This window comes from Trichinella spiralis (assembly GCF_000181795.1).
Source record: "Trichinella spiralis strain ISS 195 chromosome Unknown Scfld4, whole genome shotgun sequence".
In the NCBI taxonomy this organism is placed as follows: Eukaryota; Metazoa; Nematoda; class Enoplea; order Trichinellida; family Trichinellidae; genus Trichinella; species Trichinella spiralis.
In genome coordinates this window covers 5,771,304-5,794,261 of record NW_003526943.1, presented here as the reverse complement: position 1 = coordinate 5,794,261, position 22,958 = coordinate 5,771,304, and the positions used below count along the sequence as shown (strand labels likewise).

General features: G+C 33.1%; 5 protein-coding genes across 5 annotated transcripts; 2 read left to right on the top strand and 3 right to left on the bottom strand.

Annotated features, from left to right (window-relative positions):
- The first annotated feature begins 1,070 nt into the window (after positions 1 to 1,070).
- Positions 1,071 to 10,389, top strand: Tsp_01411 (putative thioredoxin). The gene is made up of 21 exons (XM_003377191.1): positions 1,071 to 1,239; positions 1,748 to 1,945; positions 2,015 to 2,154; positions 2,207 to 2,344; positions 2,431 to 2,532; positions 2,689 to 2,715; positions 2,772 to 2,863; positions 2,929 to 3,161; positions 3,219 to 3,397; positions 5,110 to 5,353; positions 5,927 to 6,092; positions 6,192 to 6,346; positions 6,422 to 6,475; positions 6,542 to 6,704; positions 6,778 to 7,375; positions 7,684 to 7,797; positions 7,871 to 8,105; positions 8,217 to 8,372; positions 8,458 to 8,712; positions 8,867 to 9,133; positions 10,253 to 10,389. Exons 1-21 carry the CDS (start codon positions 1,071 to 1,073, stop codon positions 10,387 to 10,389), a joined length of 3,822 nt encoding a protein of 1,273 aa, XP_003377239.1.
- Positions 10,390 to 10,810: 421 nt separating this feature from the next.
- Tsp_01412 (KRAB-A domain-containing protein 2) lies at positions 10,811 to 11,965 on the top strand. The gene has a single exon (XM_003377190.1). The coding sequence runs from the start codon at positions 10,811 to 10,813 to the stop codon at positions 11,963 to 11,965; it is 1,155 nt and encodes a 384-aa protein (XP_003377238.1).
- Positions 11,966 to 12,850: 885 nt separating this feature from the next.
- Tsp_01413 (conserved hypothetical protein) lies at positions 12,851 to 13,504 on the bottom strand. The gene is made up of 3 exons (XM_003377189.1): positions 13,425 to 13,504; positions 13,316 to 13,384; positions 12,851 to 13,055 (listed from the first exon to the last, which is right to left on the bottom strand). The coding sequence occupies exons 1-3, from the start codon at positions 13,502 to 13,504 to the stop codon at positions 12,851 to 12,853; spliced, it is 354 nt and encodes a 117-aa protein (XP_003377237.1).
- A 4,025-nt stretch (positions 13,505 to 17,529) lies between these two features.
- Tsp_01414 (replication factor C subunit 5) lies at positions 17,530 to 19,797 on the bottom strand. Its single transcript, XM_003377188.1, has 8 exons — positions 19,722 to 19,797; positions 19,515 to 19,651; positions 19,285 to 19,442; positions 18,790 to 18,871; positions 18,548 to 18,677; positions 18,257 to 18,334; positions 18,049 to 18,203; positions 17,530 to 17,736 (listed from the first exon to the last, which is right to left on the bottom strand). Exons 1-8 carry the CDS (start codon positions 19,795 to 19,797, stop codon positions 17,530 to 17,532), a joined length of 1,023 nt encoding a protein of 340 aa, XP_003377236.1.
- A 970-nt stretch (positions 19,798 to 20,767) lies between these two features.
- Positions 20,768 to 22,721, bottom strand: Tsp_01415 (putative dynactin subunit 2). The gene is made up of 11 exons (XM_003377187.1): positions 22,656 to 22,721; positions 22,491 to 22,587; positions 22,364 to 22,425; positions 22,242 to 22,325; positions 21,951 to 22,111; positions 21,743 to 21,896; positions 21,613 to 21,678; positions 21,297 to 21,443; positions 21,125 to 21,227; positions 20,911 to 21,002; positions 20,768 to 20,860 (listed from the first exon to the last, which is right to left on the bottom strand). Exons 1-11 carry the CDS (start codon positions 22,719 to 22,721, stop codon positions 20,768 to 20,770), a joined length of 1,125 nt encoding a protein of 374 aa, XP_003377235.1.
- Positions 22,722 to 22,958: the final 237 nt, after the last annotated feature.

The following is a 22,958-nucleotide window of genomic DNA, read 5'->3' as shown; positions in this document are numbered from 1 at the left end:
ATATTGCTGAATATATGAATATGCTTGTAAATGATAGAAAATCAATGTCCAGCACTTGAATTTATAAATAATAAAATAAGCCATTTGTTTATATGCTTGTAGCTGATAACAATTTAAAAATTATTTTCTGTATTTTTTCACATACCACACACAAAGTGTTTTACAGCATATTGAAGTGGGAACAAAAATATTATTTCAGGTTATTTTAATTATTTTATTTTGTATAAGTATATAATACAATTTATCCACCGTATAATCAATCGACCGAATGAATCCAGTCTGTGCTTGTTAGTTGAGAGATTCACTTGAGCATGTTTGTTTCAAATTCATCCATTTGTTTGTTGTACCTTTTCACATACTTTGCACAGCTGTTTTGTTCCATTCGCGGTGTCTGGTGTGCATACAAGCCATGCTTAAATCAAGATTCTTTTGTTTTCATCAATCTAAACTGACGTGAAGATTGAAAATTTGTGAAAATTCGATCCCATTTGTAAAATTCTATTTCACATTCAACAATCATATTGTTGAACGTATATTTTAGAAATTCATATTCAGTGAATTAAAATAAAAGACCATTTTAAATAAATGCAAAGTTGGTTTTTCTTTTTCAAATCATTTCAATAATATTACGTTTAATTTGTTAATCAAATTTCATGAGTATATTTATTTATATTTGTGAACTGTGCAGAAAATTATAGAATATATTTCTTTTCTTGTAAAAGAATATGTGAAATTTGTTTTTTTATTTTGTCATGTTTGCCACTTTAACAAAAGCCAATAAAATGATCAAACAACCATAATAATACTAATAATTCACCACTGGCCAGTATACACCGTAATTTTCAACCAATCAGACAAAGCCACATATGTTGAAAAAGAAATTTATTGTTCATCATCAAATCGACCTGTGCATTATAGATCACGTTGGTCGGTGATTTGTTATCTCTTCTGCACCGTGACGGATTCGACTGTTTTCTACAATTTTTCCAAATTCTCATTAAAAGCAACAAATAAGAACATAATTTATACACCAGTAATAAAAATATTTTAATAAATTTTTGCTTACTGCTATGAAATTCTCATCTTTTATCATCATTTTCACCTTTGCTCAACTGTACAAAGCATCATCGGCTAGTGTTGACAAATCTGAAATCACAGAACGGGATAATATTTTGGTCGCCACTGATGCCAACTTTGACAAAATCATTAACACGTATGATTTTGTGCTTACAGCATTCAGTAAGCTTTTCCTTTATGTCTGTTTTGTCTATTGAATGTTTAAAGTAAAATATTTCATCGAGATAAACGTTATTAATAATTGAGAAAGAAATTTTTTTCTTCCATATTAAATACATTGCGGTTATATATATTTTCATTTATTTATGACGATTATGCATAATGTACTGCTTTTCTTGTAAAAATATTTATTAAAGAAATAAAATTTTAAAGAAATGATTTCAACAGTATCTCAATCGTGATTCAGACAATTCAGACAATCCAAGCTATTGAGCAAATAAATATCTTTCATCTATTTATCCATTCGTTGAAATGAAACACTGTGTCTTGGTTTAAAAAAATTTGCAAATTTTAATGTCAATATTAGCAAAAATTATGCAATTATAGAAAATGGATTTTAGAAATTATTACTTCCACTTTCAAAATTATTGCTATTATTTTCTTGAATATACGATATAATTAATTTTTTTAATTGATTCCTAACGATGATTTTCATTTCAAAATTTTACAGCAATGGACAGGTGTGGTCAATGTGAACCGATTCATGAAGCATTTGTAAAGTTGGCACGAATTTTGAAAGAAAGATCCAGTCCAATCAGGGTTGCAGAAGCGAATATCACCGAAGAGGAAGAACTGACCGGCAAGCACATTAAGCGAATTATTCCAACGTTGAAATTTTACAAAAAGAGGCATGAATTTATGGTTTACGGTAAATTCACTGCAAAGAAGTGGGTGAATGAAGAGGGGGAAATTTTTTTCATTTTTTTTCAAATTTGAGATGTCGAAAAGACAAATCCATGGAAATTGCTCGAATGGGTTGAAAACAAGGCTGCGCCGGCTGCGTTTGAAATTTTCACCGTTTTGCAAGCCAATTCTCATGTCGACGAAAATGAAATTGCTCCTTTTGCATTTTTCAAGGTGATAAAAATTTGCATACAGAATTGAATTGAATCGAAGCGAATTGTTTCAGGATGAAAATGCTAATGAATTGGCAGTTTTCAAAGAAGTGGCTGACACTTTTGATAACGTAAAATTTGCCTACACCTCTAATCCAGATGTTTATAAAGCTTACAAAATACAAAAAGACGGTATCTACGTAATCAAAGTGGTATGGATGGTTTTTCTATATTGTATTTTAAATTTATAAAAAATCTTTTTTTAATTCTATTTTATCATGCATTCTATAATATCTAGGCAGATGATACGGAAATGTACAAAGGCAATGGCACTATTGAAGATATACGCAGTTGGATTGTGATGAACTCACTTCCACTTGTTCCCACATACGGGGCCAAGGTTAGTCATTTTTCTGTAAAAATTTATTTTAAAATATATATTATTGAATTATTTAAGTATTCAAACTTAATATATGAAAGCCCTTTAAAATCTCACGTTTATTTGATGATTCGTGGTGATGACGAGGATTATGATGACTTAAAAATTATCATGCAGAAAGCTGCAGTTCATTTCAAAAACAAAGTAAGTGAAATTTAGTGTTTTTCTGAATCTGCTACATTAGTTTTTTACTTGTTTAGCTGATGTTCGTGATTATCGACGGGTCAACTGCTGATGCACATTCTTACCTTGACTTTTTCCGTTTAGATCAAGCAAATCTACCAGAAATCAGGTTCTAAATTTAATCATGAAGCAGAAATTAATTTTCTTGAATATATTTTCATATTTCAATCATAGAATTTGCAATCTTACTGAAGAGCCGTTTGTGAAATACAAGCCTGATTTTGAGATTATCACAACTGACAAGCTGAAACAGTTTGCCAGCGATTATTTAGATGGAAAACTGAAACCCCACATTGCGTCCCAAGAATTGCCGGACGATTGGAACAATAGAACAGTGCGCGTATTGTCAATTGCCATTTTTGACGATTATATCAAAAATTCGACCACCTATTTGGCAATTTGCTTGCGTAAGCGATTCGGTTTGAAGTTTTTTGAATATATGGAAAAGTTTTGCAAATTTTCAGACAAGCCTTCGAATGATGAGTCCAAAACGATGATGAAGCATTGGCACAAATTGGGAGAATTGTTCAAAAATGCAACGGATCTTGTTCTAGCCAGTTTAGACTGCGAAGCCAACGAAGTGGAATTTGGTGTTTTCGACATAACCCCTACTGTAGTCATGTTCGAGCCAGTTAAAAAAGCTGTGAGCTATTTGATATTGAAATAAAAAAAATATTTGTTGACACGATAAACTAATTTTAATTATTGGAACATTTTGCTTTAGGCATCTATTTATTCAGGAAACAAGACGTTAGAAGATTTGAGATTGTTTCTTGATTCTCGAGGTCTCAATAGTTCGAGTGGTTACGCCGAGATGGATGATGTAGTGAATGGAGTGCAAGATAGTGAACTTCCTGAAATGCCCCATGTTGAGCTATAATGTTGAATTTATGACTTTTTTCATTTTCGCTGCAGCATGTTTGCAAAGTTGATGTAACTAATAGATGTATTTTACCTCTCATTACCTGAACTTGTTATAAATTTTTATTTCTTATTTCATTATGTACATTTGAATAAAAAATTTTGAAAAATTCAAAATTGTATACTAGTAATCATGTTAAAAAAAGTTCTTTGTGAACTTCCTTTATCAATATTATACTTATTTCATATGTTATGCAAAGAAAGATTCCAGTAACTGTCTAACATTCAGTGACTTTAATTAGCTTAATAATGAAAGCTTATCTTTTCCATGCCAACATATGAGACGACAGTATAAAATATTGCAATTAACTGATCACTTTTTTAGTCAATGCATGCAGAAAATTTTGACATATTGTCAATAAGAAATTAAAGCGTTGCGTGCAAACATCATTTTCATTTGTCATCGCGTAACTTTCATTATTTTCAACGTTATCCCCAGGTTAAATCATAATGTTGTTTAATGTTTTTAATTCAATAAGAAAATAGAATCGGTGGAAATTTTTATTGATCATAGCAAAGCAATGGAAATTTAACAAGACATTTTTTTATCATTTGATAAATTTTATAAACTAATACGCTGTTAATGTAAAATAAAACTAACATAAATTCATTGCACAGTAAGATCTGACTGCACGATAAATTTTATCGTCTCTAATACATTTTTGATTTCATGTGCCGCAAGCTGATCAAGCATATGTGCTCATTAGCTAGTTTTCAAATACGGCTGTTTTGAACAACAGATATTTCTAAGTTGATCCATTACAGTCATTGGACTGTAAAATACAGGATTGAAAACAAGAAGTTAATTCAGTGATGCGACAAATGCAATAAACATTTTGCATATATTCTGCTCTATTGTTATTTTTAAACTGTCTTTAATGAATACTTTCGTTGACATTATTAAATTACTTACATAATATACGTTAAAATATTACGTTTATTTTACTTCATTGCTATTTACCAGAAATAACTTAATAAGAACTGTATCCACTTTATCAATTATTCCTGCATTCTTTTATATACAGTATGCATTGACTTATGACTAGTTTGATAAATATTTAGTAAAATGGTAAATGAATTTAGTAAAGTTAATCCAGCACTGGTTCTTATATTATATAAAATCTTTTTTATAAAACATGTTTGCTACATTGCAACTGTTCAATGATAAGCAAAACCCAAGCTCATTGCGCTGTAATGCATATTGGTGAAGTCTCTTTTTAAGGTGAAAATCAGCAGAGCATTTGTTCTGCTATCAAATTTAGTATTTAGTAAATTTTTAAATTCCTCTCTTTGCATCATATTTTTCTGGAACATTTCAAACTAAGAGTTTTAAATAATTTTTTCTTCATATTTTCAACTCTTCTGATGTTTAATAAGAATGCATTTTGCATTAAAGATATTTATTGCAAGTTTTATTTATTATAATGTTTATAGAATTATTTTCTCCAAAAAAGCACTGTTAAATTGAGAAATATGATGCGTTTCTTTGATTTTGAAAATGTGATTTTGAAACATCAGTGTTTTGCATATCAGCAAAATCAGCGATCATTGTATTTCTGGAGAATCTTCAGAAGATGGCAAGAAGCTGAGAAGGCTTTAGTAGAGGCTGAACAAACGAAAAGAAGTCAGCGTGCCTATATTGGTCCATTATTTTTAACGCCAGAAGTTGAAAAGTTTGGTACTTATTAATTTTAAGTTATATTTAACTATTTTTATTATTAAACTTGAATTGCTTTAAATTTAATCATATTTAAATATTTCTTTGAAATATGTTCAGATTGTATAATTTGAAAATTTTGTTTTTTTTAATGTAATGCCATTGTTTACTATGTATTCAGTGTGAGAATGCGTCATTTGTTGATGGAGGATTTTCATAATTAACTAGCATTTTATTTGTCTATTTTATTACATTTTAAGTTATTTCTTATTGTGAATTATGTGTATTTGTTATATTGTTTTTTGAGTATTTTCATTTAATTGTTTAAAATGTATTATTCTTAATTGTTTGTGAAGAGTACCCGATCTAGTGTTTTCTGTTGTTGATGTTTGAGTTTGTTTTACTCGATTATCATTTATCTGTGTTGAAATCACTCGAAGCAAATACTTAATGCATATATTGTTGATGAATTTGATAAAATTATTAAAAAAATTTTTTGTTGTGTAAATTTTGCTCTTAAATTGATTCTGTTTGTGCAAATTAGTTAAAGTAGTAAATACAGTTAGTTGTCAACGCAATTTATTAATTTTTTAGCTCCTCCAGGCAAGGACCCAGGTAATTTGACAATAGCTGAAAAAGGCGGAATTTCATATGAAACTGCAAACAAATTTTCCAAATATCGTTATTTGGATTTATCTCCCTCCACTATTCGACAATTTTATCGTTATGAGAACTTGATCAATCTTCAATACGATCAGAGGTAAATACTTTGATTTATACAAAATTTATATTTTCCTCAATGCAATCCGCAACTTAATTTTTTTCCATTTACATAGTATATTAATTTAAAGTATTTTAGATTTTTGCCCGAAAGGCACTTGTTGTTGGGTCCTGATTTGGCTGCTGCGCATTTTATTGTTCATCGAGGTGGAGCTGTGAAATTTTTTAGCGATAGCCGCTGGCATCGGGTAAACAGCAGAGGTGAATATATTCTTCCCGGTAAAAAGTTACCAGGTGAGTTTTTTTGTATTATTTGTATTTTTGCAATCAATAATGTTTGAAATTTTGTATTATTAGATTTATATATAGAAGGAATTGATGCTTCTAATACGGCTTTGATGTTTGAAGGGTTGAGTAATTTGGGTAAGTTAATAATTGAATAATAATAACAGTATGTATTATGTGATTGTAATTATTGAAAATATGTAGTGAATTTGGAAAAAATTCGATTTTTAAGTTTAAAAAACTGTGAATATGTGAACGACTGGTGCATGTCTCAGATGAAACAGTTTGAGAATACACTGGAATTTTTGGATTTGAGCTATTGTTCCAAGTTGACAGCTGATGGTTTGAGCGCTTTGAGTTGCTTGAAGTGAGCAGCACAGTGTTTATGTTGTGTTGGAAAACATTTCTGACGGTCCATGTTTCTTTTTTTGCATGATCAGGAAGTTGAAGTATTTGCGTCTGGAAGGTTTGGATCAGGTGAAAAACATCGGGGTAGTGGCAGTCCGGCTCGAAGATACGCTTCCACAACTTCAGGTGGTCGGCTTGGATTACGAACTGGCTTTGGCGAATTTTGGGAAAGATTTGAAATTGTTGTCGCACGAAAATGTCTACCAAGACGCCAAAGGGAATGCCTTTTTGAAAGACAACCTCGACGAACTGTATTACTTGGCTGGCAACATCCCGGAGCAGGCGAGCCTTGCCGACGATGAGATGCCTATTTTTGTCAGTCAAATAAGAAAAGATGTACCCTGTTTGCCGGACGACGTGATTGAGGAGGTGAATCGATTGTCGGATGGGAAGTTGAAGCATCTGCTAGCCGGTTCGCCGTCCGGAGAATGGAGCCAAGAGACCGAACGGGTGCTTCAAGTGGAGGCGCGACGTGCTGCCGACGAGAACCGCTTCTTGCATTCATTTTTGAGGCCTGCTCGTCCAGGAGGACCAACGTGGAAGGAGCGTGTGCAACAGTTGGCGGTGAAAATGGAAATATTGGACAAAGAGGATGTGTTGCTTGAACAGCCGAAAAAGTCACCCACCGTAGTGAATTAATTGTGGTGATCTGTGTGTGTGTTCGTTCGTATGTTGTTGGTGTTGGTGTATTTTGCTTTTCAGATTTTAGGAATAAATTTTTTTTCTATTGAATTTTTATTTGTGAAATTTCAAAACTGGCGGTACTATCCGTTATTATTAGCAGAGAGAAATTTGCTATATTGTAATAATATTTGAAATTGTTGATGATGATGATAATTGTTTATTGGATTTTCAGTGCATAAGCAACAATAATGTCGTTAACAACTGGTGCATCTTGTAACACATGTCGTGTAGTTTTTGAAAATCGTACTTTGCAGAGACAGCATTTTCATTCCGAGTGGCATGTTTACAATTTGAAACGAGAAATTGCAGATTTGGCACCGGTGAAGTTGGAAGAATTTGAAGCCAAAGTAGTTGAGCACAAGGCGGAGGTCAGTGGGATCACAAGGCTGTTTTTGAATTTAATTAATCAATTTATTCATCTGCATTTGCATTTTTTTGCAGACTTCGGACAACACTTCCAAAGTAGAATTCTGCAAGGTGTGCAACAAGAATTTTCGATCGCTCGAAAGTTATCAAGCCCATATTCGATCCAAACTTCACCAGGAAAATGTAATTCATTACAAGCAGTTCCTGGAGGAGAATGGCCTGGATGGAGAAATCGATGAGAACGACATCGCATTTCAAGGCAGTAATCTTGTTCAAAGTGAAGTTGAAGAAGAGCCATCCAAAAAGTCAGGTATGTTGAAATGTTGCTGAGAAAAAATGAAATATGTAATACTTACTACATGTATTGCTTGTTTTAAAATTTTCAAAAATGAAACACCACCCACGTTCTCGTGATTTTTAGAAAAATATTCCCCAGAAGTTCTTCAGCAGTGCTTATTTTGCACGCACAAAGCGGCCGATTTGGAACACAACTTGGAGCACATGTCACTTCGGCATGGATTTTTCATTCCAGAAGTTGATTACTGTTGCAATTTGCAAGGTCTTATCTCTCATTTGAGTAAGTGAATTAATTAATTATTTCAGCTTGGCAGCGTTTATGAAATATGAATTGTCTGTTATTTTTTTTTCAAAAATTTTTTCAGATACAAAAGTTTATTCTTCTTTTGAGTGCTTGTGGTGTAGAGACAGAGGGAAAGCATTCCACTCTGCTGTATCGGTTCAAACTCACATGCGCGACAAGTGTCACTGTAAATTGTACCACGACAACGATGCCATGTTGGAGTACAGCGATTTTTACAATTACGAGTATGAGATGAGCAGTGATGACGAAAGTGACGATGGTTATGATTTATCCCTTTTGGAATCTGGCGATCCGTATCATCTTACATTGCCATCTGGTATGTGTATTTTGCAGATTTTGAAAAATTGTGGTGGTCTGTTTGTTGAAAGCGAAAAATAGAAAGTTATTTTACAAGCAGTGTTAATTTGTTTTGCATATTATTTTTGAAATTAATATCTTCATTTTTTGAATCATTATTTTGTTTCATGCAGGTGCTGTGATTGGTCATCGAAGTTTATTTCGATATTTCAAGCAGAATCTTCGGCTTCTTCCTCCTGAAAACGGACGACATTCGAATTTAAATGAAATCGACAGAGTGGTGAAAAAGTACAAAGGTTTAGGTTGGCGTTCGACAACTAAAGAAGTGGCGACAATCCGGAGAAAAGATCAAAAATTCATTCAACGTCATCAAACGAAACATCAGCTAAAAGTTGCTCTTGGTAGCAATAAACTTCAACGCCACTACAGAGATCCGAATGGTTATTGAATGGATGATCCGATCGAATTGTGAAACAATTAATTAATGAATTAATAATGACAAGGTTATTGTATGTTTTGTTTTCTTAATCATTCATTCAGTTGATTGATTTATTATTGAAAATTGGTTGGTATTGGCTTGGAAATTGTCTGATTTTAACAAAATAAAAATAATATATTGCAACAGACTCTTTTAATATATATGTTACGCTTAATGTTGAAAATTGCCTATTATTGATAGAAGGCAATAAGCATTTGCCTAATATTGAAAAAATGGCTTACGAGTCACGCTGTATGTTGAAATGCTTTTATTCACCATTTAGTGACTGAATTGTTATCCAGTTGAAGTGAATACTTAATTTTGCAGATACAGTCCTTGAGAGTTAGTTAAGATATAAATGAAAAATCATTATGAAAAAATAATTTGAAAGTTGTTTTTTATCGTGTACCAATTTGGGAATATTGTACACTGCAGTGTCTTCATGAAAGCAGTATACGGTGTTTATTTCCACAATTCATCACTGTTGAACAGTAAACATATTGGCAGCAACCGTTACACAATACTATCATGATATTGAGCTGCTGATGATATATTGGGAAACCTATCTGGTGAAGCCGTTTGCCACACTGAACACAATGATTTCTGCAGTTTTTTCGTGAACTGTGCAACGACCCTGCGTACTTGACTGCAGGAAATGTCCACGTGAGCTTCGCAAACTGCTTGGCAAATATCATTACGTTTAGGCCTTAAGATCTGTAGCGGTCTTGCTCACAGGAGATGAGCTGCAATATCCCTTCTAAATGCCAAATGCGTCATCGCTGATCTGTCAGCATTATAATGTTCACAAGAAAATCGCCAAGCAGCTATCACTGTTAGTTGACACTTCTTAGAACAGTTTTCTTCAGTCGTTACAAATAGAAATAGAAATAGACGCTTTTGATAAAATTCCATATAAACCATTTGATGATGCCAGCATAAAAAGTTGAACGGCGCCAAGTCGAAGGACACAATTAAAATTTTTTTATTTCAATGGGCATTCGACATCGCAGTCTTTAGCGTAAGTATTGGCGCCATTTGTGGATAAATTAAAAGTGTTGGCACCACATTCCAAATTTTGCAGACATATTATCCACTTATCTGACATCAAACCCAGAAGTCTACATCAAATCTAGTAGCAACAAGTTCAGCTACAAATCGTTGGAGCATGATTTTACGTATAATCAGGAAGTAACATTCAACCACTTCCTCATTTGTTAATGTTCTTCTGATGGATAGAAAGGCTGTGTTTGAAGAAAAGCTCCGTGCTCTGATCAGAGAAAAAGGACAGAATGGAACGATTTTTTTGATTTCACAGCAAGATCAAATGATTACTGACATTTTGCGAATCCAGTCAGATGGTTTAAAATCTGCTTGTGATTATAATTTAAAAAATCGGTATGGAGTTTTAAAAATCGGCGAAGAAAATAAACTAATCCCGCTTGGGCAAGAATGAGGCAATAAGATGCATCGCCTCTATTGAAGAAATGTTTGATATTATCAATGATGCTCATCAAAAGATTGGTCATGGTGGAGAAAAAAAGACTTTCGAGAAGCACAGAATAAATGGGCGAACGTCACACAAGAAGCTTGCCATTTGTTTCTCACGTTTTGTGAAGAATGCCATAAGAAGAGGGCCAGAATGTTTCCAAAAAGCCTAGTTGTTAAACCACTGGTTAGTACAAATTTGATGTCACGAGCCCACGTGGACTTGATAAATTTTCAAACCATGCCTGATGGTGATTTTAAATATATCATGACTTATTTGAATCACTTTACGAAGTTCTGCATTTTAAGTCCGCTAAAGTCAAAACGGACGGAAGAAGTGGCATCGAAGCTGCTCGAAATCTTTTTAACGTCCTGCGCTCCCAGCATTCTGCAATCCGACAACGGTGGGGAATTTTTAAATTCCATAATTGCGGAACTCAAAACATGTTTGCCAGAGTTGAAGCTTGTCACGGGTAGACCCAGGCATCCTCAGAGCCAAGGTACGGTTGAGCGCCTAAACGGCGTTGTGCAAGACAAACTGGCAATATGGATGCGAGAAAATGAATGCAACAGATGGTCATTGGGACTGAAATTTGTTCAATGGCAAATAAATGTTAGCATTCATGAAACAACAGGACAAAGTCCATTCAAAGTGACATTTGGAGAGGAGTCACGAATTGGACTGGAGTCTTACGTCCTGCCAAAGTCACTAGTTGCTGCAGCGAAAACAGAAGAAGAAATTGAAGAATTTTTGACATCTCATGAAGCCAATGATGAAGATAGTTTGAACAGAGCTGGAAAAAACTATGAAGAAAATGAAAGCAATATTATGAAACATTTTCCTGAGACTTTTAGCAAAGCACGAAAAGAAGCAGCTTCAGGGCAGACTAGAGCAGCAGCAAAAATGACACGACGATCTAAGAAAGTGTTAATACCGCTCCAAATCGGTCAGAATTGTACACTGAGAGTGCCAGACGTGGATCGTGGACCCGCGGATCCCAAAACCTTCTTAGTACTTGTCATGGCGGAATGTGAAGGAATGTACACTGTTGGTTGCAGAGAAGGAAAATTGGCATCCAAGTTTACAGCTGCAGATTTACAAGTGATATCGGAAAATTTACTATCAATTGATGAAGCACCTGACACCAAAATTCCTCTTAGAACTGCAGTAACTAAAGCTACGGGCGGCCAAGGATATGCTAAGTGCATGTGCCTATCCGGCTGCTCATCTGGTCGATGCAGTTGCAGCAGAAAAAGAGTACTATGCAATTCTCGTTGTCACCCCGGGAAGTCATGCAATAATATATAAACCTCGTGCGATACATTTGTTTCTGATAATAAATACAAATATCATTAATAAAAGCATTTCAACATACAGCATGACTCGTAAGCTGTTTTTTTCAATATTAGACAAATGCTTATTGCCTACTATCAATAATAGGCAAAACGCTTGCCTATTATCAATAATAGGCAATTCTCAACATTAAGCGTAACATATATTTTTCACTTCTAATTTTTATTATCAACCGAATTTTTTGTTCAAAGCAACAGATTACAACAGTGCGTTTCAGAAGCCCCGAACTGAATGCAGTGTCAAATTAACTCTGACACCTTCGCTGCGATGGATGGATTTTAATTTCATTAGTGGACTGCATTTTATTATCATGCTGGTATCACGATAATTAGATTGTTTATTGATTAACTTCGTTCATCACGCATTCCAGTGTTCTAAACTTAATGAAACGAGAAACGAATATTTTTTAGTATAAATTTACTTGTTTTGCACAGTATAGGGGATTCTGGTGCATAAATATAAAATAATTACGACAACCAAAATAATAATTCTAATATAGCGGCAAACAGACTGTAGGTTCTGTAAACAACAATGGACTAATCAATTCAAATTCAAAGCATTTTCAGCGTACACGATGTTGTGTATACTTGGGGCATTGGGCGATAAGGTACATCGTAAGTCGCTTTCAACGTTTAACCTGTTGCGATGCTGCGCATTAAATATCATAAGCGCTTAAAATGGCTTCCACAAAGGTACGTTGAGGGGAAGGGACCCAATATACGTAAGCTTTGTGAAGTTATATTCAGCTTGAATATTCAGCCCAGAAGCTTTCTAATGGCACACTTTTTGGTTCTGCGTTTGTGTTTGTCAAGGTTTTTTTGAACCTAGGCTGTTGAATTGTTATTCAATTGCTTCTTCTTGAAGATCGTGTGGAAGATTTTCGATATTGACTAAAAATGGATTTCTCACAAGTTTACTGATCGGGTTTTGAGGTTCCACGTCAGGAAAATAGCGAAGAAACTCATCTTCTAGGCTTGGAAAGTGTGCTATAATTTTTCTTTTCAAATCTTCGCTGAGACATTTACCACTGAACAGCTCGTTGAGTCTTGAAAACCATGTTAAATTTCCTGTTTCAACTTGTTTTAACCATAAAGAAATTTTTTGCAATGAAGCTTTGAACAATATCATAATGAACCATAACATTTGCATTTGCCCCTTGCAGTTTCAAATTCAAATTTATATTAAATATACTATAATACAAACAAGAATAAGCTGCACAAAGTAAAGGAGCAGCAAACGCGGCACTCAGAAGTTCACCGCCTCCGGAACATCATCATACACTGCAGCTCTTAAAAACTTTTCCACTGTTTATATTCTGCATCACTGAACTGACAAGTATTTTCCAATTCGGTTGATGCACTGCTAGATTCTTCGCTGTATATTTGTAATAACAAAGTTCCATTTCTTCCCATACGCGGCGCTTAAGCGTATTTTTCTTTTATAAAGCATGGTGAGGAAGGTATCACAGTCCTGGTCCTCCGCATCCTCAGCCATTCATCCTCCACACAAGATGAAATTATTTCTGTGGAATTCGTTTTTTTGAAGCTTCGTTTTCTCTGTCAAAAACAAATGCTTGCAGTACTGCATTATAAGTTGTCTACGTATTGAGCTTCCAAAAACGCTTGATACAGTCGAATCTGGCAGTTCAGAACCCAAGTCAAGATCAATCAGGACAAGCAACCAAATCAAGTCACCAATATCTTCCAGATGACTTTCCACTGATTCCAGCAAATAATTCTCCAGCTTGTACTTGGAAGATGAATCATGTTTTGCGAGATCTTGTAAATGGAGAAAGCCTTCATCCGTTTTGACCACCTAACCAGTCTTCTTTGAGAGTTTTGGAGAATAACCTTAAATTAAATAAAAAAGTTTATTAGCTTTGTTTAGTTACAATTTATACCTTTACATTTACTTTTTTACATCAATGTACATGTCACTTCTTCGCTTTACAAATTTACAAAGTCAATAAAATACGGATAAATGATGACTATTCCAAAGTGATAATGAATAAATAACGATGATTGAGGCAACAAAGCGGATTTATCTTGTATGAATAGTTTCATCATCGTCATATTCATAACACCTCCAAACACTGCATTTCAGCAAATATAAGGACAAACTGTCTGAAGCTCATCAATAGTTCACAAGAATTCCAACAATACAACTAGCTCAAAAACTACACATTTGTCCCAAGACTATTCAAACTTGATTTCTATTTGTTTATCCCTGTAGAATTCTTGGGTGCAAAAATTGTCGTATTTGATTGATATTCAAATATATAATTGAAATTATTACAAAATGAATCGCAAACTAAAAGACTGCTGTCCATACATGCCGCGTCCTTAGGCAAACCGCGGCGAAAATGTCAATCAACCGTGAATTCAACTAACTCGAACGTCTTCTTGTTCCTATTTACGCAATGTGTACTTCCAAAGAACAGTTTTCCTAATTCCACCCCACCCCCGATTAATATAATAGTGTTCTCTTAGCCACTGCTCTGGGAAGCTTTTCCTAATGCGAATCACGAAATTCGCTGCAGCTTAGAAGAACGCGTTGAAACGCGTCGAGTTAGTTGAAGTCACGGTTGATTGGCAGGTTCATCACGGTTTGCCTAAGGACGCATTTTGCCTACGACATACATATAAGAAGACACGAATTTATTTTAGTAATTCTACAATTTGAGCAGATATAAAAAGAGGCAGTTGAAATAGGATTATCTTTCCATCATGCATTTTATTCTCAAATTCAGCTTAGCTTAAAATACTCAGAAATCACTGTTTTTATGTAGTGATAAATCAGTGGAAATTACAATCACTATATCATATAACCGCTCAAAGTGTTGTTTTCATCCTCATTTGTTTAACTATATTCAAAAAACATATGTACATCTGTTGGCTCGATTAATTTAAAAAGGTTTTTCATTATACTTCAAAAACTTTTAAATATCTTAAATTCAACCTCAGTGCATTAATATATCAAGTGAATTACAATATTTCCAAGTCTTTATCATGAAAAGTGGTCGTTTGAAAATGAAATTAAACGTTGTTTATCGTAAAACAATATAAAAGGAAAATTGCATTTCTTACCGTGAAATGCAGCGGAGTTTTCCGTTTTTGGCTTTTCTATTTCACGCATCAAACTTCGTGACTACCAAAGTAGTGATCATAGTTACCAAAACTGCTGCTCAATCAAACAGCAAACGCCAACCACCTTACGTAATAAACACAATCATTTATACTGTAAATTGCATCATCTCTGCATGACTTGGCTACAAAAATGTTACCTGATTATCATTTTATCGGTGGAAAACTCCAAGCAGTGATTTAAAAAATGTTTTTCTAAATAAAATGAACGTAGAATAAGGATAGAAAATAAGTTGTGGAATTTATTCGTCTTTATTGATTTTTTTCAAATCTCTAATGCGGAAATGGGATGCCCATCCATGTTTTTTCTGACAAATTTATTCTTCATTTAAATTTCTAAAAATGGAGAGTTATGCGATGAATGATTTTCCAATTTTGTTTCTATCACTTATTTTGCTTTAGCCATTTTGCATGATGCTCAAGTTACTGATAAATTTTGCTACAGTCACAAATTGTACACGTTTTTTTTGTAAAAGTTAGTTTATAAAATAATCCACAAAAATATAATAACCAAATAGCAGAGGTATGAATGTCAAAAAATGAGTTGGTAACGTGGTTTTGTGGTCTACATTATGATAAGCATGAGAAAGTCCAAATTAGGTGTTAAAGTTGTTCTGTTGACACGTGATCAGTATTCCTATCAGTAGTCATTTGGTCATTTGTTGACGGTGGAGAAAATGCGCATTTGTGTGATTGGCGCCGGAGCAGCTGGCCTGTGTGCTTGTAAGTACGCACGTCTGATCAAAAATGCAACGGTAGTGGTTTATGAAATATTGGATCGTGTTGGTGGAACTTGGAATTATACTGATCAAGTGGGTGAAGATATTCGAAATGAAACTCGTCATCCGGTTCTGTACAAAAATTTGAAGTAAGACGGCAAGTCAGTTATAATCAATCGATATGACTGTATGTAAATGTCAAATCTTATAGAATTTTATTTGTGTAGTCATGCGCATCCTGCCGTCTGTTTTGCTTCAAAATATAATTTTAAAATTTATTTATGTTATTGAAATTTTCTGGACTATCTTAAAAAGAAATCTAGAAAGAAAAAGTATGAAAAAAATTAGTTCATTAATTTTTGCATTGAAAAGCAAAACATTAAATAAGCCTTGAAAAGGATGTTTATTTTTTTAGTGCACTTTTTGCAGTTCACCACATTTTTAATTATTATAAAATGTATGCATAACTTTATATTTAATTTACTTACTGACTGCGTTAATCATTATGATTAGCGTCAGTTCGGTTACTTAAGTCAACTTTCTTAACTTTGTATTTGTATTACACGATAAAGTTAATCATAAATTGAAAAATTTTTAAGCTTTTTATAATTTGATGATTTTCCTTGTTATAAAAGTGTAGAATATTTGTAGACTTTGCAATATTATTATTCTCTAGAACTAATCTTCCAAAAGAGATAATGGGTTTCCCAGATTTTCCCTTCAAAAACACGATCAAGGAATCTTTCATTTGCCATCAGTTAGTTTCTGACTATTTGCAAGATTATGCAAAGCATTTCAACTTATTGCAACACATAAAGGTTCTTTTATTTTTGTATATTCTTTGGAATTTACTAACCTTTATCTCTTTATTAGTTTGGCTACAAAGTAACTGACGTGCATGCGCATCCCAATGGTGAATATTGTTGGGAATTAGAAGTGAAAAATGTAAAAACGAAACTTTTCGAAACTCACTTTTTTGATGCACTTTTTGTTTGCAGTGGGTAAGAGAAATAATGTTTGTTGTATTTACATATATATATGTTTTTTTTGATTTTGAACAACTAGGCATTACGCATTGCCTCACATTCCTGAAATCAAAGGAATGGATCAATTTCAAGGTGAACTTCTGCATGCATCAAGATATCGAGTTCCGGAAAAGTTTCAAGGGCGTAGAGTTGCATGCTTAGGCGCAGGACCAAGTGGTGTTGACCTTGCATTCGAGCTGAGTCACTTTGCCAAAAAGGTATATTCCAGTCAGTGTACTGCAGATTATATTGATATCAGTAGTGAAGTTCGAGTAAAAGAAAAAAAAAACCTTTACAGGTGTACTTATGCCATAATGATTCTCGTTTGCAGTCTGCTCTTCCCGAACATTTGGAGGAAACAGTCGGCATAGAAAGTTGTGAAAAAAACGGTGTAATATTAAAAGATGGACAATATCTAACTGTAGATACGATAATTTTTTGCACTGGTTATGAATATGAATTTCCATTTCTACAACACTGCACACCGTTGTACGTGAAATCGAATTCCGTTTCACCATTGCATTATCACATGATTCATGTTAATTTGAAAAATTTATTTTTCATCGGTCTCAATTATACCGTATTACCGTTTCCCTTTTTCGATGTACAAGTTCGTTTCTGCGTTGAACTGCTCAAAGGAAAGTTTGACATGCCAAGTGAAGAACAAATACGTGAGGATGAGATGTTAGAAAACGAGATGCGTCAGAAGATGACACTGGGAAAAGCGCTTCCTCCTCATTATATGGGTCCGTTGCAGTGGGCATATTTATACCGACTGATCGACTTGGCAAAATTGAATCCATTGCCACCTTATTTGGAGCATGTTTACAACCGCCTGTCTGAAATTCGGCCTAGACATCTGTCCGAGTACAAAACGTTTCAATTCAAAATACTTAACGATGCCGATTTTGAAATTTACCAACCTTTACAGAATCAACGAACAGTTTACCGTTGTCATACTGTATGATTTGTACCTAACTTTCTTGTTTTAAATGAATTTCACTATCAGCGAATGAAAATCTGCGTTTATTTTCCCATTTCAAAGTAGTTAGCCAATATCACAACTTAAAAAAATGCTAAAATGCATATTGATCAAAGAGAACAAGTTTTTCTCAAAAAAATATCACAAAACAAGGCTAGCTTTCTTTTACAACGATCGCTTCTTTTTCAATAATATCCCGTGCAATATGAAATGCAGCAATCAGTGCACTCAGTTGCAGCTTATCGCTTGCCCCTCTCGTTAAACTTTCTTCAATTTCTGCCAAACGATCGATTAAATAAATTCTCACGAGGGCCGGAATTTCCACTGAAAATATACACATTACATTATAAATTTGAAAACAAACAAAATCAGCAAACCTTTTTGAACAAATAAATGTACTTCTTCCAAAATATCTTGCAACGCGAGACCTTTTTTCAATTTCAAAAATGTTATTCCTAGAATAAATCAACTAAAAATGTACTAAATTGAAAAAAAACTTAAATTCATCAAAATATGAAGAAAAACAACTTATTGAAAAATGTACAACAATACTTTCTCACATTTATTGTTATTTATTCCTTCTAAACTTAATCTATACAGATCGCAAATAGAAGAAAACATTGAACTGCAAAAACAAAGATAAATCAAATTTTACAAAATATAATTACTTTTATATGTTTCTGAAAAGTCTTTGTTAAACAGCCATTCCACAATTGCCTTTATATCATCTGGTTTCGGTTTTCCAACACAAGCATAGACATTTTCCATGTTCACCATATCAAACGCCATAGCTGTACTCTGAAAAATATCTTGTAAACAAAAAAGCATTACTTAATTAACATAATAAAAAACAAATAGTATAAAATAATATTCGGATAGTAATTGATCATTTGAGAGAAGTGTTGTCTACTTGTAATATGTTCAGTGCTCTTCTCATATCTCCACCAGACAAAAGTACAAGATGCTGCAAGCCTTCTTCTGTAAATTTTACTCTGAAAGTGAAAAAAGAAAAGTTCATTTTTCATTAAAACAAACTTCAAACTATTTCTACTTCTCTGCTTCAATTACATGCATCAACCGAGGTGTAATTTGATTTGATTTCAGTGGGGCAAATCGAAAACGCGTACACCTGGACTGCAATGGCGGTATAATTTTGGATAAGTAATTGCAAATCAAGCAAAATCGAACATTGTCCGTGTACTTTTCAATAACTAAAATAACAACAGAACAATCAAAAAAGACCAGAATTCACTTTAAATTAATAAAAGATAACAGTTGTTCACTTTGAGATCCAATATAAATAAATTTAACAAATTAAATAATCAAATTTATAATTTAGCTGTGTGCTAAAAACAGAAACACAGTTTCTTTAGAATATCAGTATAAAGGATAAATGATAAATAACTTGCTTCGACGCAAAGCATTTTGTGCATCGCGTGTCATGGCATCCGCTTCGTCCAAAATGATCATTTTAAAACGACCACCAAAGATCGTTTTTGTACTGGCAAAATTCAATATCTGCTCTCGAACGACACCAATACCACGATCATCGGACGCATTCAACTAAATTCAACGTCAATTTCTCTCTTTCCCAACACAATTTGAAAAGCAATTAATTTATTTTTCAAATCATACTTCAAGAACCATCGACTTCAGCTGATTTTTCTCATACAGTTGTTTTGCACAGGCTAAAATGGTGCTGGTTTTCCCGGTTCCAGGAGGACCGTAGAACAAGAGATGCGGTAAACGGTTCTCATTGATAAATCGACCGACTGAAATGTTGTAAAAATAAAAAGAACAATCAAACAGATCATGGTAAAAGTTGCAAAACATCATTTATACTCGTTTCGAGAATATCTTTGTGAGAAATTAGCTCTTCTAATTTTGATGGACGATATTTTTCAACCCTAAACAACATTTATTCGTATAACTGAAGATTAAATTAAATTTAATTTAAAATAAAAATAAATTTGACGAACTGAAAAAACACAAACAAAACAAACCAAAGTAGCAAACGCTTCGTTTACATAATTCAAATAAAGCTTGAAATAACAGCATACACAAAATAAAGCACATCATACTAAAAATGTTCGAAAGATTTATTTACCATGGAAGTATTTCTGTACGACATTTATCAACCATTTCGCCGCACAAGTTCAAATTCTTAAAATAATGTCGTGAAAATCGTTTTAAAATACAGTAATTGATTTTTCAGGTAAATTACAAAAATTTTCATAAATTAATTATTCGATTTCATCAATCACTTATTTCATTAAAAAAAACAAAATTTTCATATAAAAATACCAAATTATCAAGAAATACAGGATGGGAATGCTCAGTGAAATATTGCTACAAAATGCGACTCATTACAGTATATGTAAATGCAGGATTTTTAATTTGCTTTTTAAATCGATTGCTGAAATTTGAACACTTACGATGAAATGAAAACTTATTTGAATTTGTTTGTGTTCATTTTATGACTTTTTTGCATGTGATGATAGCAGTAATTTCTTTTTTTTGGATGCCTTAAAATCTCACGTAAGCTAAAGTTTTTCAGAATCATCTTAAATTTATTTACCCAAATGAAATTGTGATTTACAACCTATTACATCTTTTCTCACAAAATATACGATGTGAAATGTTAAACATTTACCCATCTAATGGTATTATTTGTTAATACGTACAAAAATACATACATAAAAATTAGGCTGCTTTTCATATTAATAGATATTCATTCGTTTTTATTAAAATATCTTATCTGAGAACAGATAATTCGTGTGACCAAATTCTGTTTTTCTAGGAAATACAAAATATCTGAAAATACCACCAAATAAAATCACCCTTAGATAAATAAACACGCATATCATCTACGCAATGAAGTTGACAATTTATGACTGATTTTTCAAAGCTGCTATACGTCGTTTTACTGCTTCGAAATTTTCCTTGATCACTTCCATGTTTTTGCCAAATACGGTTTGAACCTACAGTAAAATTTTGAAAATAAATTCGCCATGGAAAAAAAACTGCTTACTTCTGTTAAAAGAGTTGAACAGTTGCTGAGAGATTTTGAAATATCTTGTTGCACTCCGTCCAGGTACGTCAAATATTGACTAAACTGAACTGCTGAAAGTAATAAAAAAAAGTAAACAACTTTTACTCATCATATACTTTATACTTCATCATATACAGCATAAGAATATTATTAATAAATTTTTTCATTTAATAAAAAATTTCAAATGCCAAACCTTGCTCATGCAAAACTTGTAAAGACTGCAATCTGTCCACTATTAAAGGAAGCGAATCACACGTACTATCCCACTTTTTCATCATATCGTACAACTCTTCAATCTGCACACAAAACCAAATATAATTTGCATTTTTATTTTTGTATACTAAAAAATAAAATAAATCAAATACTTTTTTTTCTTGTTCAGAATCGAGATTAGGTTTCTTTTCCTTGATTGCAGATATTTTCGAACATATCGCCGACAAACGTGCCTCAATTGTATCCAAGTGATTTGTATCCAGCATCTCCACTTGCAATTTAAGTTCATCCAACGCCTCCTGATGATGAACAGAAATTATTTTCATCTATTCATCCAACGTAACTAACTTTTTCACTGCTATTAATACCTTGAAAGTTTTTCCATTTAATTCGGATAAAACTGCTTGCTAAAACACAATGCGCGTAATTCAATAAAATTCAACAACCAAATTCATTATAATCGCAGACCATATTTTTTTTGTCAACTCCAAGCAGAGTTTCAAACTGCGCAATTCGTGATTCTAGCTGCGAAATCTAAATTACAATTTAAATAAAGACAAAAAATTAATGAGCTTAATTTTGAATAAATTCAAATTACACGCGCTTGATCATTGAATGCTTGCTGCTCTTTGTTAGGGTAAAAATCAAACGTGATTTTGTTTCTAGCTATTTCCTCTTCCGACTGAACGGCTTTGCCATCCTTTTTAGGGGGTGATATTTTCTTCAAATTTTCAAATGCTTCAGTAATCAACCTGAAAATCAGTAATGAAAAAAAAACAAAAGTCTGTTTCCTGTTTGTAAATCACATCAAACGATTTTCTTGTTCATTTGCGATTGATGTCGAAGATTCCCCAATAACTTGTTCCACTTGAAGTTTCTTCAACATATGCTGCAAAGCATCCGCTTCTTCGAAAGTCAACTTTTCATTGTTCAATACTTCTGCCGTATTTGCGCTTTGGGATGATTCCTGAAAAATGGATATATTTTTTCTCTCTTACTAGAAAAAATCCTACCAAACTCATTCTTTATTATACAATACAAACACCGACTACTTCTGTATGCAATATTTTTGAGAAATTAATAACTCTTCGTCATACTTTCGCAGAGGATATGCTTTTAACGAGTTCATCCACTTCACGTCTCAAACGATTGTATTTTTCACCAATCGATTCCTCACTGACCTGAATTAAATTGAAATTTAATTTTCAAATCCAATAACGCTCATTTCAACAAATTCCACCTGCAATTTATGATCATATCCTTTGAAATATTCGCCCAACTCTAAAAAGCAAAACCTCTGCCACTTTTTCAGCATAAAAAAAATTAACATTAATCTGTCATCAAACCGGCTTGATCTGATTCCAATGTTTTTGCTTTGAACACCTCGTATGCAGCCAATGGACTGATGCTAATCGAATCGATATGCTCACTTTCGAATACTTCCTAAAGAAAATATACAAAAAAGAAATTAGCCTTCTGTAAATTTAAAAAAACATGTGGCCATCATTTACTTCAGTTTTGATGTGCTGTTCACATTCCGGAAGATCACTGGTCTCATAAACGTCTTCTTCCTTCATGTTTCAACTGTTCAACAAAACAATTACAATTGACAATATTACAACATGCAACAGTCATATCAAAAGTATTGCAATCTGCAAAAAAACAGTTTAAATGCAAAAAGAATTCATCACTAGAAAAGAATAATTTACTCATATATTATTCCAATTAGACAATCGCGATCTTTTTGGAGTCAATTAAATATGTATACAGTTAATGCAATAAACATTGCATATTTAATAATATACTTTTATCAT

Excerpts from the sequence above, each read along its gene's own strand:
- Tsp_01412 (XM_003377190.1), top strand. The coding sequence starts at position 10,811 with ATGTTTCCAAAAAGCCTAGTTGTTAAACCACTGGTTAGTACAAATTTG.
- Tsp_01411 (XM_003377191.1), top strand. The coding sequence starts at position 1,071 with ATGAAATTCTCATCTTTTATCATCATTTTCACCTTTGCTCAACTGTAC. Across the intron at positions 2,533-2,688 it reads TTCCCACATACGGGGCCAAG|AAAGCTGCAGTTCATTTCAA; the intron begins GTTAGTCATTTT and ends ATTATCATGCAG. Across the intron at positions 6,705-6,777 it reads AGCGCTTTGAGTTGCTTGAA|GAAGTTGAAGTATTTGCGTC; the intron begins GTGAGCAGCACA and ends TTGCATGATCAG.
- Tsp_01413 (XM_003377189.1), bottom strand. The coding sequence starts at position 13,504 with ATGGCTGAGGATGCGGAGGACCAGGACTGTGATACCTTCCTCACCATG. Across the intron at positions 13,385-13,424 it reads AAAATACGCTTAAGCGCCGC|CGAAGAATCTAGCAGTGCAT; the intron begins GTATGGGAAGAA and ends ACAAATATACAG. Across the intron at positions 13,056-13,315 it reads AGTGATGCAGAATATAAACA|ACTCAACGAGCTGTTCAGTG; the intron begins GTGGAAAAGTTT and ends ATGGTTTTCAAG.
- Tsp_01415 (XM_003377187.1), bottom strand. The coding sequence starts at position 22,721 with ATGAAGGAAGAAGACGTTTATGAGACCAGTGATCTTCCGGAATGTGAA. Across the intron at positions 22,588-22,655 it reads AACAGCACATCAAAACTGAA|GAAGTATTCGAAAGTGAGCA; the intron begins GTAAATGATGGC and ends TATTTTCTTTAG. Across the intron at positions 22,426-22,490 it reads ATTGGAATCAGATCAAGCCG|AGTTGGGCGAATATTTCAAA; the intron begins GTTTGATGACAG and ends TTTGCTTTTTAG.
- Tsp_01414 (XM_003377188.1), bottom strand. The coding sequence starts at position 19,797 with ATGTTGTTTAGGGTTGAAAAATATCGTCCATCAAAATTAGAAGAGCTA. Across the intron at positions 18,335-18,547 it reads CTTTTCAGAAACATATAAAA|GAATAACATTTTTGAAATTG; the intron begins GTAATTATATTT and ends GATTTATTCTAG. Across the intron at positions 18,204-18,256 it reads ACATTTATTTGTTCAAAAAG|TGGAAATTCCGGCCCTCGTG; the intron begins GTTTGCTGATTT and ends GTATATTTTCAG.